The sequence below is a fragment of the Sminthopsis crassicaudata genome, chromosome 2, assembly GCF_048593235.1.
Source record: "Sminthopsis crassicaudata isolate SCR6 chromosome 2, ASM4859323v1, whole genome shotgun sequence".
Lineage (NCBI taxonomy): Eukaryota > Metazoa > Chordata > Mammalia > Dasyuromorphia > Dasyuridae > Sminthopsis > Sminthopsis crassicaudata.
This window is the reverse complement of record NC_133618.1, coordinates 407,128,712-407,150,198: the sequence shown is the minus strand read 5'-3', so window position 1 is coordinate 407,150,198 and position 21,487 is coordinate 407,128,712. Positions and strand designations below refer to the sequence as shown.

At 36.9% G+C, this 21,487-nt stretch overlaps 2 protein-coding genes across 4 annotated transcripts in view; one reads left to right on the top strand and one right to left on the bottom strand.

Moving 5' to 3' along the window:
* Nucleotides 1-819: 819 nt before the first annotated feature.
* Nucleotides 820-9,136, bottom strand: THG1L (tRNA-histidine guanylyltransferase 1 like). 3 transcript variants are annotated; one of them, XM_074291932.1, is made up of 6 exons: nt 8,928-9,136; nt 7,398-7,574; nt 5,414-5,583; nt 4,794-4,882; nt 3,573-3,680; nt 820-2,848 (listed from the first exon to the last, which is right to left on the bottom strand). In XM_074291932.1, the coding sequence occupies exons 1-6, from the start codon at nt 9,122-9,124 to the stop codon at nt 2,687-2,689; spliced, it is 903 nt and encodes a 300-aa protein (XP_074148033.1). In that variant the 5' UTR covers nt 9,125-9,136; the 3' UTR covers nt 820-2,686. The 3 variants fall into 3 exon arrangements, with proteins under 3 accessions (XP_074148033.1, XP_074148034.1, XP_074148035.1); XM_074291933.1 differs by lacking the exon at nt 8,928-9,136 and adding an exon at nt 8,739-8,909; XM_074291934.1 differs by lacking the exon at nt 8,928-9,136 and adding an exon at nt 8,565-8,698.
* SOX30 (SRY-box transcription factor 30) overlaps nt 5,465-21,487 on the top strand; it is a 66,958-nt gene continuing 50,935 nt past the window's right edge. The window contains exons 1-2 of the mRNA XM_074291929.1: nt 5,465-5,586; nt 6,433-6,538. The gene's annotated coding sequence lies outside the window, so the exon portion shown is untranslated. The remainder of the gene's footprint in view (nt 5,587-6,432; nt 6,539-21,487) is intronic.

Here is a 21,487-nt window from a genome sequence, read left to right as displayed (position 1 = left end):
AAATTTAAAGTTGGGAAATAAATAAAACTGATGGAGCCCCTTCACTGACGGGCAGTTAGGCATATTATTAGGATGTAATAGAAGACACAGCAATAAACAAGATGCTGCATTATTTAATGAGGATTCTTTACAACGTAACCCACTTCTGAAGCATTCCTGAGTAGCTGGATCCTTTAGTTAACATGTATCTAAGGAAATATTATATCTCAAATGCTTAGATGAAGTGATAAAAGAAGATTCAAGGAGCCTTTAATTTTTTTTTTAAATTTTACTAAGGCTACAAAGTGGCTTAGTGACTAAGAAATTGAATAAATTGGTGAACAGTTATCAAGATGATAAAACAAAAATCATATAAAGGGAACTCCAGAAATACAATAAAACTGGAATGTTAGTGTATGTCCATGTAAATATGAAATCAGACTGGAAAGGCTGAATGGGAAGAAGGGAAAAAGCATTAAGTACCTATTAAATGCTAAGCCCTGTATTGGCATTTTACAAATACCTCATTTGATCCTCACAAAAGACCCTTGGAGTTAGGGGTTATTATTATCTTATTTACAATTGAGGAAACTGAGGCAAATAGATTAACTAGTTTGCCCATGATCACAGTTAGTGTCAGGTAAGAACAGGAGCTGGAGTGCCAAATCCTGGAATTCAAAAAGTATTCCTTCTCCATAAAGAGGTGATACATAATCTAAATGATATTGTCTTCTACCTGTAATAATTAATATACTATCAGTATTAGTTATAGGACAAGCACAATAAGGCCATTAGCTTTAAAGTTGGGTTGTATCAAGAAATGGAAAATCAAACCACATGGACCCATAAACCTTTATTTCCCTTTCAACAAGTATACAATTAAAACCAAAAATCAGCCATGTCTGACAAAAGTTCTTGTTGGAATAGGGAGAGACTGGAATTTGAACAGATGGGATATCAAGTAGTAAGGGATACGTCCAGGACTTAGATATTTTAGGGATATATTTATTTCTTGGCTTTAAGCTTTACGAAAAACCAGGATATGGGTTCCTTGAATTCCAGTTGAAAACATCAGTTTTTATTTATCTTGCAATTCTATGTTTCAATCTCTTTCACTATCAATTCTAAATAAACTGGTATCTTAAATGCTAGCAGAGATACTACTTATAATAGAGATACCCTTTATATAGAGATACCCTTTTCTCTGTTTAGGCTGGTATCATTAAGAGACATTTATAGTCTCTAATCCAAAGAAACTGTCCAGACTTGACTTTATTCAAGGGACTTTTTTTCATTGCTCTAAAATGAAAGCCTCTGTGGACTCATTATAAATACATAAATCCACCTGTCTTTCAAAACCAATTTGAGTCCCGGAGCAAGAATCATTTACAAAACATGGCAACAGCGTTATCATAGATGATCACTTCTGATGTATGTGGCTCTCTTCAACATTGATTTGATTCAGACCAGTTTCAATGGTCTTGTGATCAAAAGAACCATCTACACCCCAGAGAGGACTGTGGGAACCGAGTGTGGTTCACAACACAGCATTCTCACTCTTTTTGTTGTTGTTTGCTTACATTTTATTTTCGCCATCATTTTCTTTTCTGGTTTGATTTTTCTTGTATAGCAAGATAATTGTATAAGTATGTATGCATATGTTTGATTTAACACATATTTCTACCACATTTAACATATATTGGACTACTTGCCACCTAGGGGAGAGGGGGGGGAAACTGGAATACAAGGTTTTACAAGGGCTAATGTTGCAGAATTATCTATTTATAACTTTAATTAAAAAAGAAAATCATTTACAAAGCCTTAAAAAAAACATGAAATAGAAATAAGCCAATTTCACCTATGCAAGTATAAAAAGCTGTCCCAAAATTAAAGATGTATGACTTTAAAAATATGTAATACTGGTATAAAAAGCAAGAGTTTTGTATTGGTATCTTTCTCCTGTGCTAGGTCTAAGCCTCTTGAAAAAGAATTATTATTTATACTAACTTTATTTCTCTCAACACAGTAGATATTTAACAAATGTTGAAAAATGCAAGGAATTACTTTGGTCTGTTCCACTCCTCTATTTACCCCTCTTCTTCCTAAAGAAGTATGTATATTTGGATTTGAAATTTACTCTTGAGAAGTTAGAAATAATGGCAGAGGCCACAGGAATAAAATGATTGATTGCCTAGTTATTCAACTAACTGAAGTGCATACAGTTGATCAATCTAGAGTCACCATAATCGAGATATACAAAAAACATTTAATTCATAAACATGTAGTCCATGTTTATTTCCAGGTCTGCCACGGAGAAATGAACAGATCATTTAGAAAGGTAAGAATTTCAAGGTCATTGTAACCTAATTCTAAGCTAGTTAGGAGTAGGTGGCAGCTTTTTAAATGATTTATACCACAGTTTTAAAAGATTAATTATGCAAGATATAGCTAACCTCTTCGTAAAAATAGTATCACAATTTTGTTTTTGCAAATGGATCCATGTTTCTATGTAATAAAAAAGGTGCCTTGCTCCAGAAGAGTAAGCTTTGCTACCTCTTTTTCCCTCTTTTCCTTCCCCAAAATGGATCTATCTTGTTGCTTATATAAAATGTGCATTACATAGAACTCTGCTTATATCAGAGTTAGGTTAGCTAGCAAGAATCGAAGGTCTGTATGAATAACCACAAGGAAGGAAAGACAAAACAAGTCAGCTGTCATCTTCAAGGATCTCAGGATGCTCCTTCCAGAAAGCATCACCAATGATATCACAATGCAAAGCAACTGGTTTAGTCCTTGTCCGTGTCACTTCAACTGTTTTTTCTTCTGTTTCTCCTGGAAGTTGGATTTCCTTTGACATTACTTCTTTAATCTACAAATATTAAATTATGAGACTATCAAGAAAGATACTACCAATCTTTCTTTCCAACCATTCCCTGGTATTAAAAGGTAGGCAAAATGATTGTTTCTATCATCATACCTATAGTGGTTAAAAAAAAAAAAGTTTGCATTTTACTGCAGTGGAGTTTTTACATTTTTAAAGTACTTTATTACTCATGTTCCCTTTACATTTGAGGAACCAGGTTCAAAAAAGTTAACTTGCTTAAGAACATATAGCTAGTAACTGCCAGGGCTAGGATTTGAATCTGAATCTGTCTTCTGATTGCCACATTATAGAAATGGTGTACTGACTTGTACATGATTAGTTGTTGACTTACAGATATTTATTTACATGAACATTTGGGCAGAAGGTCTAGTTCTAGTTAGCCTTGGGAAAAATTACTTCACTTCTCAGAGGCTTGATTTTTCTTAACTGCAAAATTATTTCTCATGTCCCTTCTAGCCCTAAAACACTGTGATCTAAATCACAAGAGATGGGCATTCTAGATGCTAACATTCAGACTGAGTTTATAGAATATAGACCAGTCTTCATCGTTTTTTTCTCATAAGCACTATTTTATGTATTTATAAAGTTATAAAGAGAGATCCAGAATTAGCAACCAAGAAGAAAATCTTAAAGCAGTTACTAAAAATGTATTAAAGATACACGAGCTAATCTGAAGCTGTCCCACTGAATTTGGAATCATTCTTCTTACCTTTTTCCATATTAGTACAGTCCCTTTCCTGAACATTTGTGGCTCATTATTGTAGTTGACATTGTATTCAGAAAATAAAATTTCATTCTTATCTGCAGCAAGTGTTCCCTAGAATTAAAAAAAAACAAAAACAAAAACACAAAGATTTTTTATATCTTCCTTAGCTCTACCCCCAATCTAAGTTAATAAGTAAAACAAAAAGGGAAGATTTAAAAATGCCTTAAGGGCTTTTATCTGTAATTGTAAGATATATTTGCATTTTAAAGAAGAGTTTAGACCAATTAAATTTCTAAAATCATAAAATTCTCTATCTGCCATTATCAAACCAGTGGCTTCACAAGCCAAAATACTGGCCTGAGGATCAAAGAAAATATAAACAAGATAATATTTCTTAATGGAATGAAGGACAAGACTAATACTTGCCTTATCAAGGGACATTTGTTAAATATCTGCTATCTGCCATGCCTTATGTGAGTTGCTGAGGGTATATATAAATGCCCAAAATGAAGAATTCTTACACTTAAGGATCTTATAATTTAACCATATTAAAACTGGTTTTACCAGATCTAGCCCTACATTGATTTGATCATGAGATCATAAACTATAAACCAAAAGGAACTTTACTAAAGGCCTTCTAATCCAAATCTTTCTTTTCATAGATGAGGGAATCGAGGTGCAGATGTTATATGATTTGCCCAAAATCACAAAGAGAGTGTCACACCTAGGATATGAATCCAGTCTTCTGACTGCAAAGTTGGCACTCTTCTACATAGTACTACGTTATCTTTTGATACATTAGAATGTGGATGCCATTGACTGTCATATAATGCCATTCTATAACAAAATCTTTTCAAAATCATATAACCCAGTGAAAAGTCTCATTTTAAAAAAAATGTTAGTTGGCTTTCAACAACATATGGCATTCTCTATTATCTTGGAAGCATCTGTGGCAAGGCAAAAAGAATATTAGCCTGAATGCCAAGATATCTAGACATTAGTCCCAGTTTTATAATTTTGTGGCTTTAGTCCTTACTAGGCATCCGTTTCCTATTCTTTCAAATGAAGGGAATGGACTAGAGGATTTATAGATCCTTTTTAGCTCAAATGCTCTAATTTTCTGGTCTATCAAAAAACAATTGCATTAAGGATATAAAGTAAACTATAATAGGAAAATTTATATAAAATTAATAGGCAAAGAATAAGATAGTAATATTTTCATGCCTGTAGTCTTTCTTGAGCTTGTGCTGGTGTTAACTTAGATCGCTGTATCAGCATCCAGAAAACCGTGTTATAAAGATTATTAATATGACCTGGGGAGAAAAAATTTAAAAATATATATGCAACATTCATAATCCAAAGGAACCATTTTCTTGTTATTCATCTCCACACTCACCTCTGAAGACACCTTTCTATTTCAGATGGAGAGCTCAGAGATGGTAAGACATGCATGCACGTGCATGTCTATTTTAAAACATGTTATAGCCTTAAAATACACATATATATGTGTGTGCATATTTGTGTGTTTATATTATATATATATATATATATATATACATATATATATATATATATAAAGAGTTCATTGCACATGTAGAGTATTTACTATGTGTAACAGGTGTTAATATCAATGGGCAAATCTTTATTTTCAGTTATTTTTATAAATATTTTCACTCAGATTAATGCCAGTTGAAAAATACCTCAAGTGAATATTTCCAAAGTTGTGGGATTTCAATTCCTAATTTCTTCTAAGTTCCCCAAAAGCTAATCAAATAAATAGAGCCAAAAAAAGTTTGTATTAGCATACATCTGTGGAATTTCATTATTTTTAAAAAAATACTTACAATCTGCTTGTCGCCAACTGAGATAGTCCTTTAAGGTCTGGTTGCTAGGATACACTACAACTCTTCCATCAAAGGCTGGAGGATATAGAAGATCCTGGTCCTTAAAGTAATCTTTCCAATAAAAGACATAGCTGGAGGCAAACTGAGAGGCCACGTTTGTCATAAATTTACTTGTAAGTACAAAGAAAGAATAAGGAGAGAAAACATGTTATATTAATATTTACATAACTTAGGGATTGTGGGATATAATAAAGAATTTACAGATAATTGGTAATACTTAGTTTCCAGGGTTTTTAAAAGAAAGTACCTTCCACTCCTTCCATTGCTAAAGCAGTGTTTTGAACTTAGAGGCATTTAATAATGTTCATTACACTGAAATATTAATATTTTTCCCACATTAATTCAATTATGTAACAGGGCAATAGCTAGGTGGTATTGTGGATAGAGCGCTAGGTTTGGAGTGAGGAAGACAAATTCAAATCTGATCTCAGACATTTAATAGTTATGTGATGCTGGGCAAGATATTTAATCCTGTTTCTCAGTTTCTTTTTTATAAAATGAACTGGAGAAGGAAATGGCAAATTACTCCAGTATCTTTGCCAAAAAAAATTCTAAATGGGGTCACAAAGTCAGACACAATAACAGCAACAAATGTAACAAACACTGTGGTAGGTGCTATGGATACAAAGACCAAAAAGAAAAAGTTCTTATCAGTAAGGAACTTACTTTTTATTGATGGAACAGAACATACAGATAAGTATATGAAAACTATATAACAATGATTGGAGAAAACTAGCAATTGGTGGAATAGGTCTCATTTAAGAAGTGCTATTGAGCTATACAGGTAAGATTAAAGAACACTCTTGGCACAAGGATAATCTATGCAAAGGTGGGATATAGGAGCAAGTAAGCCAAGATGAAGTAACACACTTTATGGTATTTAAATGCCAGAAGATTTTGATACTATATGAAATAGTGAGCTACAGTAAGCTATTTGAACAATGTAATAATATCTTCAGGTCTCTGCTTCAGGAACATCAATTCGGCATCTGTGGGGGATGGATTTGAAAGGGAAGAGACCAACCAGAAGGAGGAACAATAATTATGAGACTTCTGACACACCAGGTTAGAAATCATGCTATGATGGTAGTTCTAATAAGAGAAGAGTATGTGTTATATATTAACCTGGAAGGGCTCTTAAGAGCTCCTTTAATTTACATCTCTCATTTTCCAGAAGGGAACTAAAACCCCAAAGAGAAGTTAATTTAGCAAGGATATAGGGCTAATAAGTAAGAGACAGGATTAGAACTTATATGTCCTAATTCAATATGTAGTACTTCCCATTATATCATAATGCCTCTCTTAAACAAACTTTAAAAAGGAAAACTATCTTTAGCTTTAAAAGGTCTATATACCTGGAAATTTATTTGCTATGATACTTACATGATATTATTATACCTCAAACTTCTAGTCCTTCCAAAGAAACATCGTAATATGTCATGTCAATGCTTCTTAAATTCTAAGTCATAATCTCATATAGAATTGCATAAGTAAATGTAAGGGTCACAAAAAATTTGACAACAGTAAAAAAATTTTCAATATTCCACCAAGGTTTAGTTCTTTTGGGGCAGCTATGTGACACAGTGGATAGAACACCAGCCCTGAAGTCAAAAGGGCCTGAGTTCAAATGTGACCTGAGACACTTAACACTTCTTAGCTGTGAGACCCTGGGCAAGTCAATTAGCCTCAACTGCCACAGCTTTTTATCAATTTCATACCACTTAATTTCTAGTCTCTGAGAGTCTAGAATCCCTAGTCAAATTAGAAGTCAAGACTTCAGAGGAAAGGAAAATATATTATATAAAAATGAAGATCTATCAGAAAGATTTACAAAAACTAAAGAGGAAATGTTGAAAAATCTATGATTACAGTAAAAGGGATGACATTAGCCTAGAGGAAATAGTATGACACGAAGAGAAAGTACCTGGCTCTTCTTCTAAACCAATTGCTCTTCCGTTTGAATACAAAGCTATATTCATCACTTTGTCCATATGCCATGACAATATCTTCTAGTTGTGTCATTACAGTCTGAGCACACCGGGTCATCAATTCCAGGGCTCGGCTATCATTGGGTTTTGTAAAGTTGTGTTTTTCTGCAAAACTTTATTGTGGGAGGGAGGAGAAACAAAGATAAGTTTTCATGAAGGAAGTTAAGCAGATGTAACTTAAAATAATAGCAGGAACAGCAACAGTATAGAGAGAGAATAGCATGCAGGATTTACAGTAAGGAACACTACAGTTCAAGCTGTGTAACTAAGGGGAAATCATCTAACATAGGTGCAACATTTTAAATACCATGTTTAAAGACTTATCAAATAATAGTACTTTATTCACTGTCTTTAAAAAGGCTTTTCCTGATCTGACTTGGAGAAGTGAGGCTTTAGTCCATGATTACCTTTCCTTCAGTTCTACATTACATTTATTCTTCCTTGCCTCCCTCTTTAGGTATTCTGGCACATCTGGACAATTTGTGAAAACCAGCTAAACTAAAACTTTGTCAGTATAGGTGTTTAATAAATATTAAATGATACAATAAACATTAGTCACCATTTATCCTAACTGCCTCAGTTCAGAGCAGGAAAGTCCCTAGAAGGGATCTTCAAATAAAAGTGTTATGGGGCATTATCACATTCAAACTTTGCTTTGCCTTTTAGGGGGTAGATCTACTTCTTCCCTCAAAAGTTGAAACATATGCATATATGTATATATACACAAACATATCTCACCAAATGTGTTTATGTAACACATTTGGTGCTCTTTAGATAGATATGATCCTCCATATCTAATTAACCAGTTGCAAATCTGAAGGAAAAGATATCATGGGAAGGGGGTGCACTTTGCCATCAGTTTTCTGGGTTGCTGATAATCACATCAAGTTCACTTTCAATCTGTCTAAGGCCTAAGAGGGAATATCTGTAATTCCTGTTTCTATCAATCAAGTACTTTTAGGATCTGCAAAGCCCTTTGCACACCACTTCTCAGTTTTCATCCCAAAGTGGCTAAAGAACTGTAGCAGAACACCCTCGCACCCCCAATTTCCAAAAGGAAAATATGGTCCAAAGTAGATAATGTGCCTTTCTCAAGACCATACAACTAGTTATTGGCAGAACTCAGGCTGGAACCCAAGACATCTTGCTCCAGTGCTCTCTTCTTAGGAGAACTGAATCTTCCCCTCTTGGAACTTCAGTAATGGCCAGCTCCTGGCTAGGCTTTTGACAGCCTTTCCAGAGGATGGGAGCGGGTGACGCTTCTTTCGCAAACTCACTGGCTGCGAGGTTTCTTTGGTGATAGAGATAGGGAAGTGGATGGCTGGGAGGGAAGGACAAGAAAAGAGAGGGTCCAGCAAAGGCAGAGGACGGCGAGGGAGTAGGAGGGAGGAAGCGGTGAAGGGGACCCGCCCCGGAAGCGCATGCGAGCCACTCGAGCCACGCGAGCCCCAGGGCAGTGCTCTCACCGATGGAAGTTCCTTCCGTCTAGCCGCACGACCACCCAGCAATGGGCCAGGCATGTATCATCCATCTCAAAATCCCGTACATACTCGAATTTGCTCTTCGCCATGACACCCCTACTGCTAACGGAGAATCTACGGCAAGAGGGAGCAACTGCCGAACCAACACGAGAAGCTATTATGGCAGTGTTTATAATCCACATTTCCGTCCGGGGGGTGGGGTGAGAGGAAGAAAACGCCCCGCCCCCGGAAGTGGCTGTTTCCGACTTGGTTGCTCTAGCCCTCCTGGAGGACCTTCTTGTTTCTCTACTCTTTTATCCCCATCCCTCTCATTTCTTCAGTTTGGTATTAGGGGATTTACATTTCCTCTATCGAGGTTTTCTTTCTGGCTACTTCACTATTCCACGGAAACCGCACTCACGAAAGTCTCAGATAGCTTCCTCTTGGCCAAGTTTCTCATCGCTTTTAGTCCAATTGTTAAGGCTTGTTTAATGGGTCCCCTGAACTTATATTTTTGAGTTACCATATTTTCAGAAACACTAGATCCAGAGCACGCAGGAGACCCTGAATGTGTCAAGGACGAAGCTTCCCCTGAGCTGACAATTTTTTTATTGCACTCCAGGTTGGATTCCTACAGCAGCCAGTCTCATGCTAGGATTGTATAGTTGGGATCCTTTGCAAATAAGCAAATCCTCCTATCCTCATAGTCTAAAGTTTTCAAGGGAAAAGAATGAGTCTTTTTGCCTTGCTCCCCTCTGTGCAGAGTGATCTTTACCTTCCCCCCCCACCTTTGCTACATCATTCACCTACCTGCATAACACCCCTTCCTGGTATACCCTCTTCCCTTCCTCCTGTTATATAAATGTAAACTTCTGTAAAAACTGGGAACCCTTTGGGTTCCACATGAATGTTTATTTCTCTTATAATAAATCTGGTTCTCTCATGACATTGTGATTGTGACAAGGTCGACAAACATTTGTTCTCTTGTGGGCAGGCTGGAGGGCTGAGAGTGTTAGGCAGCACAGAGAAGATGAAGCCGCTGCCCACAGGAAGTTTGCAGTTTAATATTAGGGAAAGAAGCCAAGAGGTCTGGATCTGAACGAGCCTCAGATACTGGTTGAGGGATCCTGGGCAAAAAACTTCAAGAAACTTGGTTTCCTTGTTTGCCAAATGAGAATAATAATCTAAGATCACAACCTTCACAGCATTATGAGGGAAAGGAGCCTTGAGAATATGAGCTATTATGTGACTGATACAAGGAGTACAGCAAGAGTCCAGGCAAAAGATTGCTAAGATATTTGAGAAGGAAGAGAAGGTTTCCAACTAGAGTTGTTAGACAAGACTTCTTGCAGGAGGTGGCACCTGAGTTGGACCTTGAAGAAAGGGAGCTTTAACTAACATTGAAATGATTGGGGTGGCAAGGAAGCCCATTTTACCCATAGGAGACAGCATAGGAGAGAACAGAATAAGAAAGGGGATGGAGGATAGCTTGATTTAGCTGGAATGTAGAGAATATAGGGCCATAAATTTAGAAATGAAAAAGGCTTTAGAGGCAATTGAGTTCAGTTCTCTCATTTTCAGAAGGAGAAACTGAAACAGAAAAAACTTCATTAACTTGCTCAGGTGGTAAGTATGAGGCAGGATTCAAACTCAGATTTTTATGATGCCAAGTCTAGCACGCTGTTGGACTCCATGTGCTGTCTTCAGAGGTTAGAGCTGGAAGGGACTTTATGATTACTACCTTAGAGGTCATATGGTATATGGAAGAGAGTGCTGAATTTGATGTTGAAATGTTGATGATGAGAAAATGTTTGAATCTGAAGACTGAGTTAGCACCTTGGATACCTTAGAATCAGCTGGAGTCAGGATAAGCAAAAGTCCTTGGTCTTTATTCTTGGTCTTAAGAGTAGAAGTGAATTAGATGGAGGCAGGATCTGCACGACCTCTCCTCTCTCTACTTCCCAAGGTGACTCTGTCTTGTCTTCCTCCACCCCCAATCCTCCCCACAATTCTTTGTATACACCAAAAGATTGAACCAGCACAAAATAGGGCCATTTTCCAAGCATATGCTAATGTTGTCCAATCAGTAATTAACTGTAAGTGCTCAGTGGACCCACCTCAGTGCATCAACTCAGAGTTTCAGCCCTTAACATCTCCTGCTTTCTTTTGTTTTAGAACACACACATAGTCACGCCATCCCTGACTTCTCAGGGAGGTGAGAACTCCAAAAAGGAGGAGATCACACCCCCTCTGACATCTCAGGAAGGGAGATGAAAAGCACCAAAGGGAAGTGGGGATTGCTGGTGGGTTTCTGGGCTGAAGGGTCTTATTAGAGACAAGTATGCACAAACCCATCAGCATGGGAGGTATTACACAAGCACATAGCAATAACGCAGAGGCTATTAGTGGTGACTCTCCCCACAGTCAGTGCAGACTCGATGTGGTGTAACAAACATGAATTGTACATGCAAGTAGTGATATAACAAACAATATAAATTAACATGGTCTTGTAAAAGATTTCCAGAAGTCCTAGGAGGAGGGTATGTAAATAACTATCACACACAGGCCTCCTTCAGCAGACAAGAGATAGTCCAAAACCAATCTATTGTCCATTGCTTCACATGTCAGGGAATCCAGTGATTCCTGCAGATTTTGAAGTCCTGCAACAGTCTTATTATTTCTGAGAAAATCCAATGATTCCTGAGTGTTTTCAAGTCCTACAACAATCTTATGTCTCAGAGAATCCAATGATTCCTGAGGGTTTTGAAGTCTAACAATTTTTGATGTCCATGAATCAAATACCATAACTGCTATGCTCTTTCAGTGGTGAGCACAGTCAGCGATGGAACAACCTAATGTTTCTTGGGTCTTCTTTGTTTCAAGGGTCTGCTCCATCTCTCTCTGATGGACAAGGCGAATATGGCTCGTTGGCACTCATCTGATTCCTTCTCCATCTGTGGAGATACAAGCAAACCCTCTCCCCCAAGCAGTTAACTTATCTGGTCCAGTATTATCTGGTACCAGTAGTATGTAAAATCTTATACTGTGCAGAAAAGTGTTCAAAATGTTTAGAAGCATATGCAGGTCCATTGTCTGTTTTTATTGCTTGTGGCACACCCATAATTGCAAATGCTTGTATAAGGAATTCAATGACCACTCGGACTGTCTCTTTTGCTGCTGGTATTGCAAAAGTGAATCCTGAAAAGGTATTTACCACAACATGGATAAAAGACAGACGACCAAAAGATTTATAATGGGTCACATCAATTTGCAAAATTTCATTAGGTTTCATACCATGAGGGTTCTTCCCTGGAGGGAGTGTGGGAGCGTGGAAAGGAAGGCTTGCTGTGCAGGCTTTTACTATGCTCCTAGTTTCCTCTCTCGTTATTCCAAATTGTAAATGTAAAGCTCAAGCAGTCTGATAATATTTAAAATGAGATTCTTGGGCTTCTTGAAATAAAGGAATACTGGCTAACATAGTTAGAAGGCTGTCTGTCTTTGAATTACCATCAAAAATAGGACCTGGAAGTCCACTATGAGCGTGGACATGCAAGATATAAATCTTACCTGGATGCTTTCTCACTTGCTCTTGAAATTCCTTAAAGATCTGATATATATTAGAGACTACAAATTTTATTTGGGCTGTGGCAATTCTTAGTACCACACACCTACTGAATAGGCCGAATCAATATTATATTTGTATCTCCTGGATAATAAGTAAAAGCTAGAATTATTACATACAATTCATTCTGCTGAGTGGACTGAAAAGGAGTTCTGACTACTCTCTTTTTTATGTTTTTTTTTATTAATTTCATAATTATAACATTTTTTGACAGTACATATGCATAGGTAATTTTTTACAATATTATCTCTTATACTCCCTTCTGTTCTGAATGTTCCCCTCCTTCCTTCCTCTAGATGGCAGGCATTCCCATACATATTAAATATGTTATAATATATCCTAGGTACAGTATATATGTGCAGAACTGAATTTTTTTTTTTATTGTTGTTGTTGCAAAGGAAGAATTGGATTCAGAAGGTAAAAATAACCTGGGAAGAAAAACAAAAAATGCTAACAGTTTACACTCATTTCCCAGTGTTTCTTCTCTGAGTGTAGCTGATCCTGTCCATCATTGATCAATTGGAATTGGATTAGCTCTTCTCTTTGTTGAAGATATCCACTTCCATCAGAATACATCCTCATACAGTATCATTGTTGAAGTGTATAATGATCTCCTAGTTCTGCTCATTTCATTCAGCATCAGTTGATGTAAGTCTCTCCAAGTCTCTCTGTATTCCTCCTGCTGGTCATTTCTTACAGAACAATAATATTCCATAACATTCATATACCATAATTTACCCAACCATTCTCCAATTGATGGACATCCATTCATTTTCCAGTTTCTAGCCACTACAAAAAGGGCTGCCACAAACATTTTGGCACATACAGGTCCCTTTCCCTTCTTTAGTATTTCCTTGGGATATAAGCCCAGTAGTAGCACTGCTGGATCAAAGGGTATGAACAATTTGATAACTTTTGGGGCATAATTCCAGATTGCTCTCCAGAATGGTTGGATTCTTTCACAACCCCACTAACAATGCATCAGTATCTCAGTTTTCACACATCCCCTCCAACATTCATCATTATTTGTTCCTGTCATCTTAGCCAATCTGACAGGTGTGCAGTGGTATCTCAGAATTGTCTTGATTTGCATTTCTCTGATCAATAGTGATTTGGAACACTCTTTCATATGAGTGGAAATAATTTCAATTTCATCATCTGAAAATTCTGACTACTCTCTTTATAGTAAAGTCACGAGAGTATCCAGCGCAAATATTATGTTTGGAAGCATCTGTAAAGATAGTTGGTCCTTTAAGAGGAACTTCAGAAACCTTTTCTTCAAGAATCTATCACCAATTATGTAATAGTCTGATTATCTTTAATGGAGGCCCATGTGTAAAATTTGGAGCCAAAGCTAATAAAATTTGCCACTCTGGGATGGTTTCACAGCACACATTAATTTGTGGATTAGTATCAAAGGTGTATATCTTGTCAGGTCTTATCCCAGATAATTGTATTGCTTGCTTAAAGGCCTTTAATAAAATTCTAGCCACAAGCACTGGGTAAGGAATACCCTTTGTTCTGGTTATGCTGGGAGGTTCACCCACTTTATCACACTGTCTCCTTGATGAAGGACTGCTGTGGTTGCCTCTTGTGTAGCAAAAATTGATATTTCCAAGGGTTTTTGAGTGACTCTTTCAACCACATTGGATAAAGCCAGTTCAGCATCTTTCAAACCCTCTTGAGCTTCTTTTGTAAGCTGACATGGTGATTTTAAAGCACTGTATCCTCTTAAAATGTCATATAATGGTTGCAATTGATAGGTAATCAAGCCTAACACTGGATGTATTCATTGGATATCTCCTATCAATTTCAGAAAGTCATTTAAGGTGTTTAGCGTCTCTGTTCTTAAGGAAAGTTTTTGTACTATAAGCACCTTAGGGTATACTTCATATCCTAAATATTGAAAAGGAGCATGTCTTTGAATTTTTTTCTGGAGCTATATGCAATTTGTAGTTCTTTAGTGTTTCTATGGTCTTTTGTAGATATGCCTCTAACATTTGTTCCTCAGGTGCACATTCCAATATATTATTCATATAATGTAATAACATTACTTTTGGAAATGCTTTTCTTATTGGAGTAAGAGCAGCAGCAACATACATTTGACACATAGTAGGGCTGTTTTTCATTCCCTGTGGCAAAACTGTCCATTCATATTTTTTATAAGGCTCAGCTAAGTTAACGCTGGGCACTGAAAAGGCAAATCTTTTCATATCCTCCTTATCTAGAGGGATAGAATAGAAACAATCCTTAATGTTTATAACCCAGAGAGGGCATTCTCTAGGCAATTGAGTAGGAGATGGAAGTCCAGGTTGAAGAGTTCCTATAGTTTCCATTTGTTCATTTACCTTTCTTAAATCAGTCACCATCCTCCATTTTCCAGATTGCTTTGTTACAACAAATACTGGGGTATTCCAAGGACTAAGAGGAGGTTAGAAGTATCTTTGCTCAAGTTGTTCCTGTACTATATCTAATAAGGCCTGCATTTTATCACTACCTAAGGCCCACTGTTCTATCCACACTGGTGTATCAGTTTTCCATTGGATAGGAACAGGTGAAAGTGTTGTCAGGCCTTCAACAGCAGCCCTGCCTAAAAACCCAAAGTACTCATTTGTAATCCTAATTTTGTAAAATGTCTCTTCCCCACAGATTGTTGGGGATTTTTTCAACTATAAAAATAGTAAAAACTCCTGTTTCACCTTCAAATATCCATCTCAAAGGGGTAGCACTAACTTCAGCTGCTATTGATCCTCCCATGCCAGACATGTAGGTGTCTGCCTTAACCTTTGGCCAGTGACTGAGCCAGTTGGCACCTCTAATGTGTGATCTGTACCATTGTCTACCAATCCTTCTAATGGTATGCCATTTATATAGATAGTGAGCATAAGATGGTCAGCTGTCACAGCTGCTGTCCAGTATATTCCTGGTTTTTGTTGCTTGGAGTCAGAATCTGGGCGACTATTACCAGATTTCTTATTAGGAGTTTTTATCAGTAAACCTGATGCTACTACTTCTCCTGGTTGATAAGTCATACATTGTCTACCAGTATTAGTGACTGGGATATTATCTACACATTCCGCAGTTTCCCACATCAGTGTATGGATGGACACTGTTTTGTAAGTACTCTCAGGAAGTGAAGTGGTCAAGCCTATTGTTCCTGCAGGCAAGGGATCCATTGGCTGGAGAGGAACAGATTTCACCTCTCCAGGAGATATCTCATTTGTCCCAGCTGCATACAACTCTATTCTCCCCAATTGTAATCCCTTTCTCCCATCAGGTTGCTTCCTGGCTGATTGATTGTGTAATCCCTTTCTCCTATCAGATGGCTTCCTGGCTGATTGGTTATGCCTGGGTACCGAACTTCTAGATACTCTCTGGGTGTAGTTTTGGCTGCCATCATGCCCCAAGTATTTTTTTGCCCTGAGCCCTGGGGCTGGGCCCCTCATCTCGTTTTCCTAAATCAGTCTACATTCTGATGCCCAATGGAAGCCTTTGTTGCATTTTGGACATGGGGTATTGGGTCTTGTTCTCCCACTCTGTTTTCTTACTTTGTCTCTATGCCAACATTGAGCTTTCAGATGCCCTACTTTACCAAAATGAAAGCATTGACAAGTCTCTCTGGAAGTCCCTTGCCAAAAGGGACCCTGTCTTCCCATGTTGGGATCTTGGTAAGTCTGCATCAAAGCCTGGCTATAAAAGGTATTTGTGCCCACTGTGCCACAGCATCTTATGATCTCCTCTAAAGGAGCATGCTTGTGTAATTCTAGTATAATTCTTCTACAAACCTCATTAGAATTTCCTTTAGCAAGTTGCCTTATCATAATGCCTGTTACTGCATTTTTATCATTAGTTCATATGATAGCCATCTGCAAATGTCTCACAAAATCAGCAAAGGGTTTATTTGGCCCTTGTGCTATTTTTGTGAAGGCTTCACCCTTGTCATTTTTACTGGGGAGAAAAGCCCATGCTTTGATAGCAGCAGCAGCAATTTGCTCATATGCTGCTATGGGGTAATTAATCTGTACTGAAATGTCTGCTTAAGAACCTACACCTGTTAGCTGGTCATGGGTGATTGGAGGATTAACTCCACTTTGACTATTTTTTTGGGCTTGTATCCTACAGAGCTCACTATATTCAGAAAGCCACAACAAGTTTTGTCCAGATTCTAAGTATGTCCTTGCTTTAGATTTTCAATCACTAAAGGTTAAGGCTTCATAAGCCAAATTCTGTAATAACATCTTAACATAAGCTGATGTAGCCCTATAAAGAGTGCAACACTTTTTCAGATCTTCACAGATTTTTTTTATCAAAAGGAGTTTATCTTCTGCTTTCTTACCTTTTTTAAGTTTTTTTTTTTTTTTTTTTTTTTTTCCCCTGAGGCTGGGGTTAAGTGACTTGCCCAGGGTCACACAGATAGGAAGTGTTAAGTGTCTGAGACCAGATTTGAACTCAGGTCCTCCTGAATTCAGGGCTGGTGCTCTATCCACTGGGCCACCTAGCTGCCCCTATCTTCTGCTTTCTTGACCTGAAGAGTTAAACTGTTGAATCACAAGATACATTTCTATTCTCAAATCAATTGTATTCTGCCCTTCTTTTGTGGCTTTAAGTACTGCCTTTTTTAATCTAGTCATAGGAGGGGGTGATTGCTGGAGGGGGAGGTACTGTTGGTATCACTGACCCTCCCACTACTCCTCATCTCTATATTTTGGAAGGTGGAATTGATGGGGGCATGTCAATAATCTGCTCTGTAGGCAGGGTTGAAGCTGCCTGGTGAAAATGAGAATCACCACACCCTTGAACCTCATTTAAGTCCTCATGCCCTCTGGTGATATGGTGTTAAACTGTTCTTTGTCTTCCTCTTTTTCCTCACACTTCCTCATCTGGCTGTTCTGAAAACTTTTCTTTTTTCTATAATTTGCAGGATTCTTTAAGGCCAATTGTACTATGTTGTATTTATAGAAGGTTTCTTTGGAAATTGAGTCAGAGCCATTATCATTATAATATTCACATAGTTGATCTACTAATTTCCAATTATCTGCCCCTATATCTTCTTCATTGAAGAACCAATGTATCCAGGAATCTATCAATCTGCTCCCAAGTCATAATTAAACCCTGTCTCTTTATCAGTCTTGAGTATGCTTCCTGTAGATCTCCTTTGGGGTGAGAGAGAATCTTTTCCTAATATCTGCCCCATTTCAGCTAGAAAAATTTTAGCTCTTAACAAAATAAGTTCTCTGTTTGTCTATTAAAATACTCACCTAATTTCCTGGTCCAGGGACGTCAGTGAAAGTAGGGTCCTTGGTCCACATGTAGGGCACCAAATCAACTGGAGTCAGGATAAGCGAAAGTCCTTGGTCTTTATTCTTGGTCTTAAGAGTAGAAAGGAATTGGATGGAGGCAGGATTTGCATGACCTCTCCTCTCTTTCTCTACTTCCCAAGGTGACTCTGTCTCATCTTCCTCCACCCCCTAATCCTCCCCACAATTCTCTGTATACACCAAAAGATTGAACCAACACAAAATAGTGGGAAGGGCCATTTTCCAAGCATATGCTAATAGAGTATTGTCCAATCAGAAATTAGCCTTAAGTGCTTGGTTGTCCAACCTCAATGCATCAACTCAGTTTCAACCCTTTACATTTGAATCCTACTCTTGACTGTGGGGTCATGGACAAGTAACTGATTTTTTGAGCCTCATACCTGTCTTGCATGACAGAGTTGGGGAACTTTTTTTCTGCTCATCACCTGCAGATACCTTGGCCCACAGGTTGGATGTTCTCTATCCTTGTTATAGGACTATTATGAGAATCAAAAGAGATGATGTGTTTTAAAGTACATTGTAAACCTGGAAGTGCTATATAAATGTCAGCTCTTATCTAATACTAATCCCCTGAGTATAAAGAGAAAGAAAGTGTAAATATGACAGGTGTCTTTCTTAATTCCTCACTATCTCTCACCATCTATAGCCAATCTGTTACCAAGACCTTTGTCTCCAACACAACCCTTTCCCCTCAACATAGCCACTACTCTACTGCAAACCCTCCTCACTTCAGAAGGTAGATTATTGCAATCTAATAGCTTCAAATCTCTTCCCACTCCAATTTATCTTCCATTCAGTCACTGAAGTGATTTTCCTAAAGTGAAGGTTCAACCATATGACCCCATATTCAGTGAATTCCAATGTCTTCTTCTTGTCCCTAAGATCAAATACAAAATTGTCCTCCATAACTTCGTCCCACTTTTCTAGTCTATTTATACTTTACTCTATATGTCATACTTTTTAATCCAGTGACACTCACCTACTTGTTGTTCCATGAACAATCCATCTCTCAACTCTGGAGTATTTCCCAAATCTGAAATGTTCTCCTTTTCCATCTTTGTCCATGGGCTTCTTTGACTTCCTTAGTGTGCAAACTAAAATTTCATCTTCTGCAGGAAGCTTTCTTCAACCATTCTTATTTCAGCTGCCTTTTTTCTCTTAAGTTATTTCCTAGTTATCTTGTATATGTGAGCTCCTTCACATCAGGGATTGTTCTTTTTGTATCTTCATTTAGCACAATGCCTGGTACTTGTAATTCAGTTGTCTCCAACTTTTTGTGATTCTATATAGATTTTTCTTGGCAAAGATATTAAAGTGATTTGCATTTCTTTATTCTTTGGATTAAGACAAACAAAAGCTAAATAGAGGCACAGCTAGTGAGTGTCTGAGACTGGATCTGAACTCGGAATATATATATATATATATATATATATATATATACATACATATATATATTTAAATAAATGTTTATTGCTAGTTTTGATTTTATATTATCAGCATTTCTCCCAGTATTTTCTCTCCCTTTTTCCTTCCAGAAAATTATCCCATATAACAATAGTTGTTGCTTAAGAAAAAGAGGAATAACAATATTTATTAAGACTGATTTTTCTTTTGATGATATCCTTGGGATAAAAAGATATATAGTATGTCCCAAAGATATTTCCTAAACTCCCATTTCTTTGATCTCAATGCTTAGACTTCTGGAACACCTTATAGTTTCAATTAGGCTTTGAACAACTTCTATTCTTTGTCAGACTATATGCCCTATATTTCTGAAAATCCTATATCACTATATCATAGAACTTACACTACTCATTTGACACTTGTGCTGTCTTATATTTATAGTATAATTGTAGCATTTCCAGTGAATCTATAATCTTATGGATGTGGAACCTTCTTATTATAGTACAGATTGCAACATATTCATATCTTTTCAACATGTAAGATTCTTATTTACATCTTCTATCTAGCAAATCTTTCAAGAATGAGATCTCTCTTCAAGTCTTTTAATTTTCTGAGAGTATCAATGCAAACTATGCATCTGTAATTCCTTCTTATAGTTCTCAGCTGCCTGGCTCAGCTCATCTCTTTTCTTCATCATATATCCAACATTTACCAATCATTAATGAACACCACACTATGGGCCAGGCTCCATGCTTGACCCTGAGTGTACAAACAAAAAATTAAACAGTTTCTGTTCTCAAGAAGCTTTTGAGGGAAAACAAAAAAGTTTACCCCAAAAAAATTAAACATGAAATAAAAATACAGAATTACTTCTGAGAAGAGCTCTAGCATTAGGAGAAATCAGATGAGATTTCTTACAGAATATGACCTGAGTCTTGAAGAGAAGGTATGGATTCTGTGAGACAGAGGTGAGAAAGGAGCACATTCTAGGAATCAAGACAGTGTGTACAAAGAAATGAAGATAAAAAATGGAATATCTGAGGTGATTAATACTAATTTGGCTGAACTATTGAGATGTTGAAGGAAAATAATGTAAAATAAGTCTAGAAAGACAAGCTGAAATCAGATTATGAAGTGCCCATGAAAATAATGCCCACCAGAGGAGTTTGCATTTAATCCTAGACTTAGCAAGAGGAAATCAGAAGAACCTCTTTGTTAATCTCTTAAATGATATCACTTGTGCTATTTCTTATGGGTAATATTATGGGAAGTATACCCTAATTATATTCTCCTTGTGCCTTTCTCCCATTGTCCCATAAATTGGGATATTTTCAGAGCTCCTAGTGCTTCTATTTTATAATCTACAGCATCCACAGGATTTGGATGAGTGGAAGATAGATGGCACATCAATCCTGGAGTCAAGAAGATCTGAGTTCAAATATGGCCTCAGACATTTACTAGCTGTGTACCCCTGAGGAAGTCACTTAATCCTGATTGTCTTTAAAAAGAGGAAAAGAAAAAAAAAAGGAAGGAAAAAAGGATATTAAACAAGTTGGGGTTTGTGCCAGAAAGCTTCTTAGGGTCTTTGTTGTTGTTGTTTTGTCTCTCATTCTCAAAGAGGACCACAGCATCAAGAAAGTGATGTTATGACATGCAAGTGAATTGGATTTAAGTGAGGGAAGGCTGTGCAAAGTCATAAACTTCCATGAAGTGATTATAAATGCTTAACAGAAGTATCATGATTAAGAAAAATTACACTACAAGAAAAATTAAAGGCCTAATGATAACATTAACAACATTACGATTTTAAAAAACACAAAACTTTCTGTAAGTCAAAAAAAATCAGTTTGGTTGAATGTATTTCTGAATCATCTTACATAGTTAATCACTTCATCCATCTATCAATTTTGCATTTTATATTAAATACATTTAAAAACCAGTAAAGAGTTCTTTCTCATGCGGTAAGAATATTGCTTTAATGCTAAGTATCAAGTGTATTTCATATAAAAGTCTGATCTACCTATAAGGTCATATGTCACAATTATGTCACTTTTTATTGAGTACATTATAATTTAGCTTCAGCATAAACACAATCAAATCAAATATGAATTATGACCACAAATAGTATCTTTTAAAACCTTAATGTTTCTAAGGGTCATTAGCTTCCAACATTTCAAATTATAGAATCCACTGCTTTGTTAGCTTAGTTACAAAGATTTATG

Excerpts from the sequence above, each read along its gene's own strand:
- THG1L (XM_074291932.1), bottom strand. The coding sequence starts at position 9,124 with ATGTGGATTATAAACACTGCCATAATAGCTTCTCGTGTTGGTTCGGCA. Across the intron at positions 5,584-7,397 it reads TGGTTTAGAAGAAGAGCCAG|TAAATTTATGACAAACGTGG; the intron begins GTACTTTCTCTT and ends TGTACTTACAAG. Across the intron at positions 2,849-3,572 it reads CTGTACTAATATGGAAAAAG|ATTAAAGAAGTAATGTCAAA; the intron begins GTAAGAAGAATG and ends TAATATTTGTAG.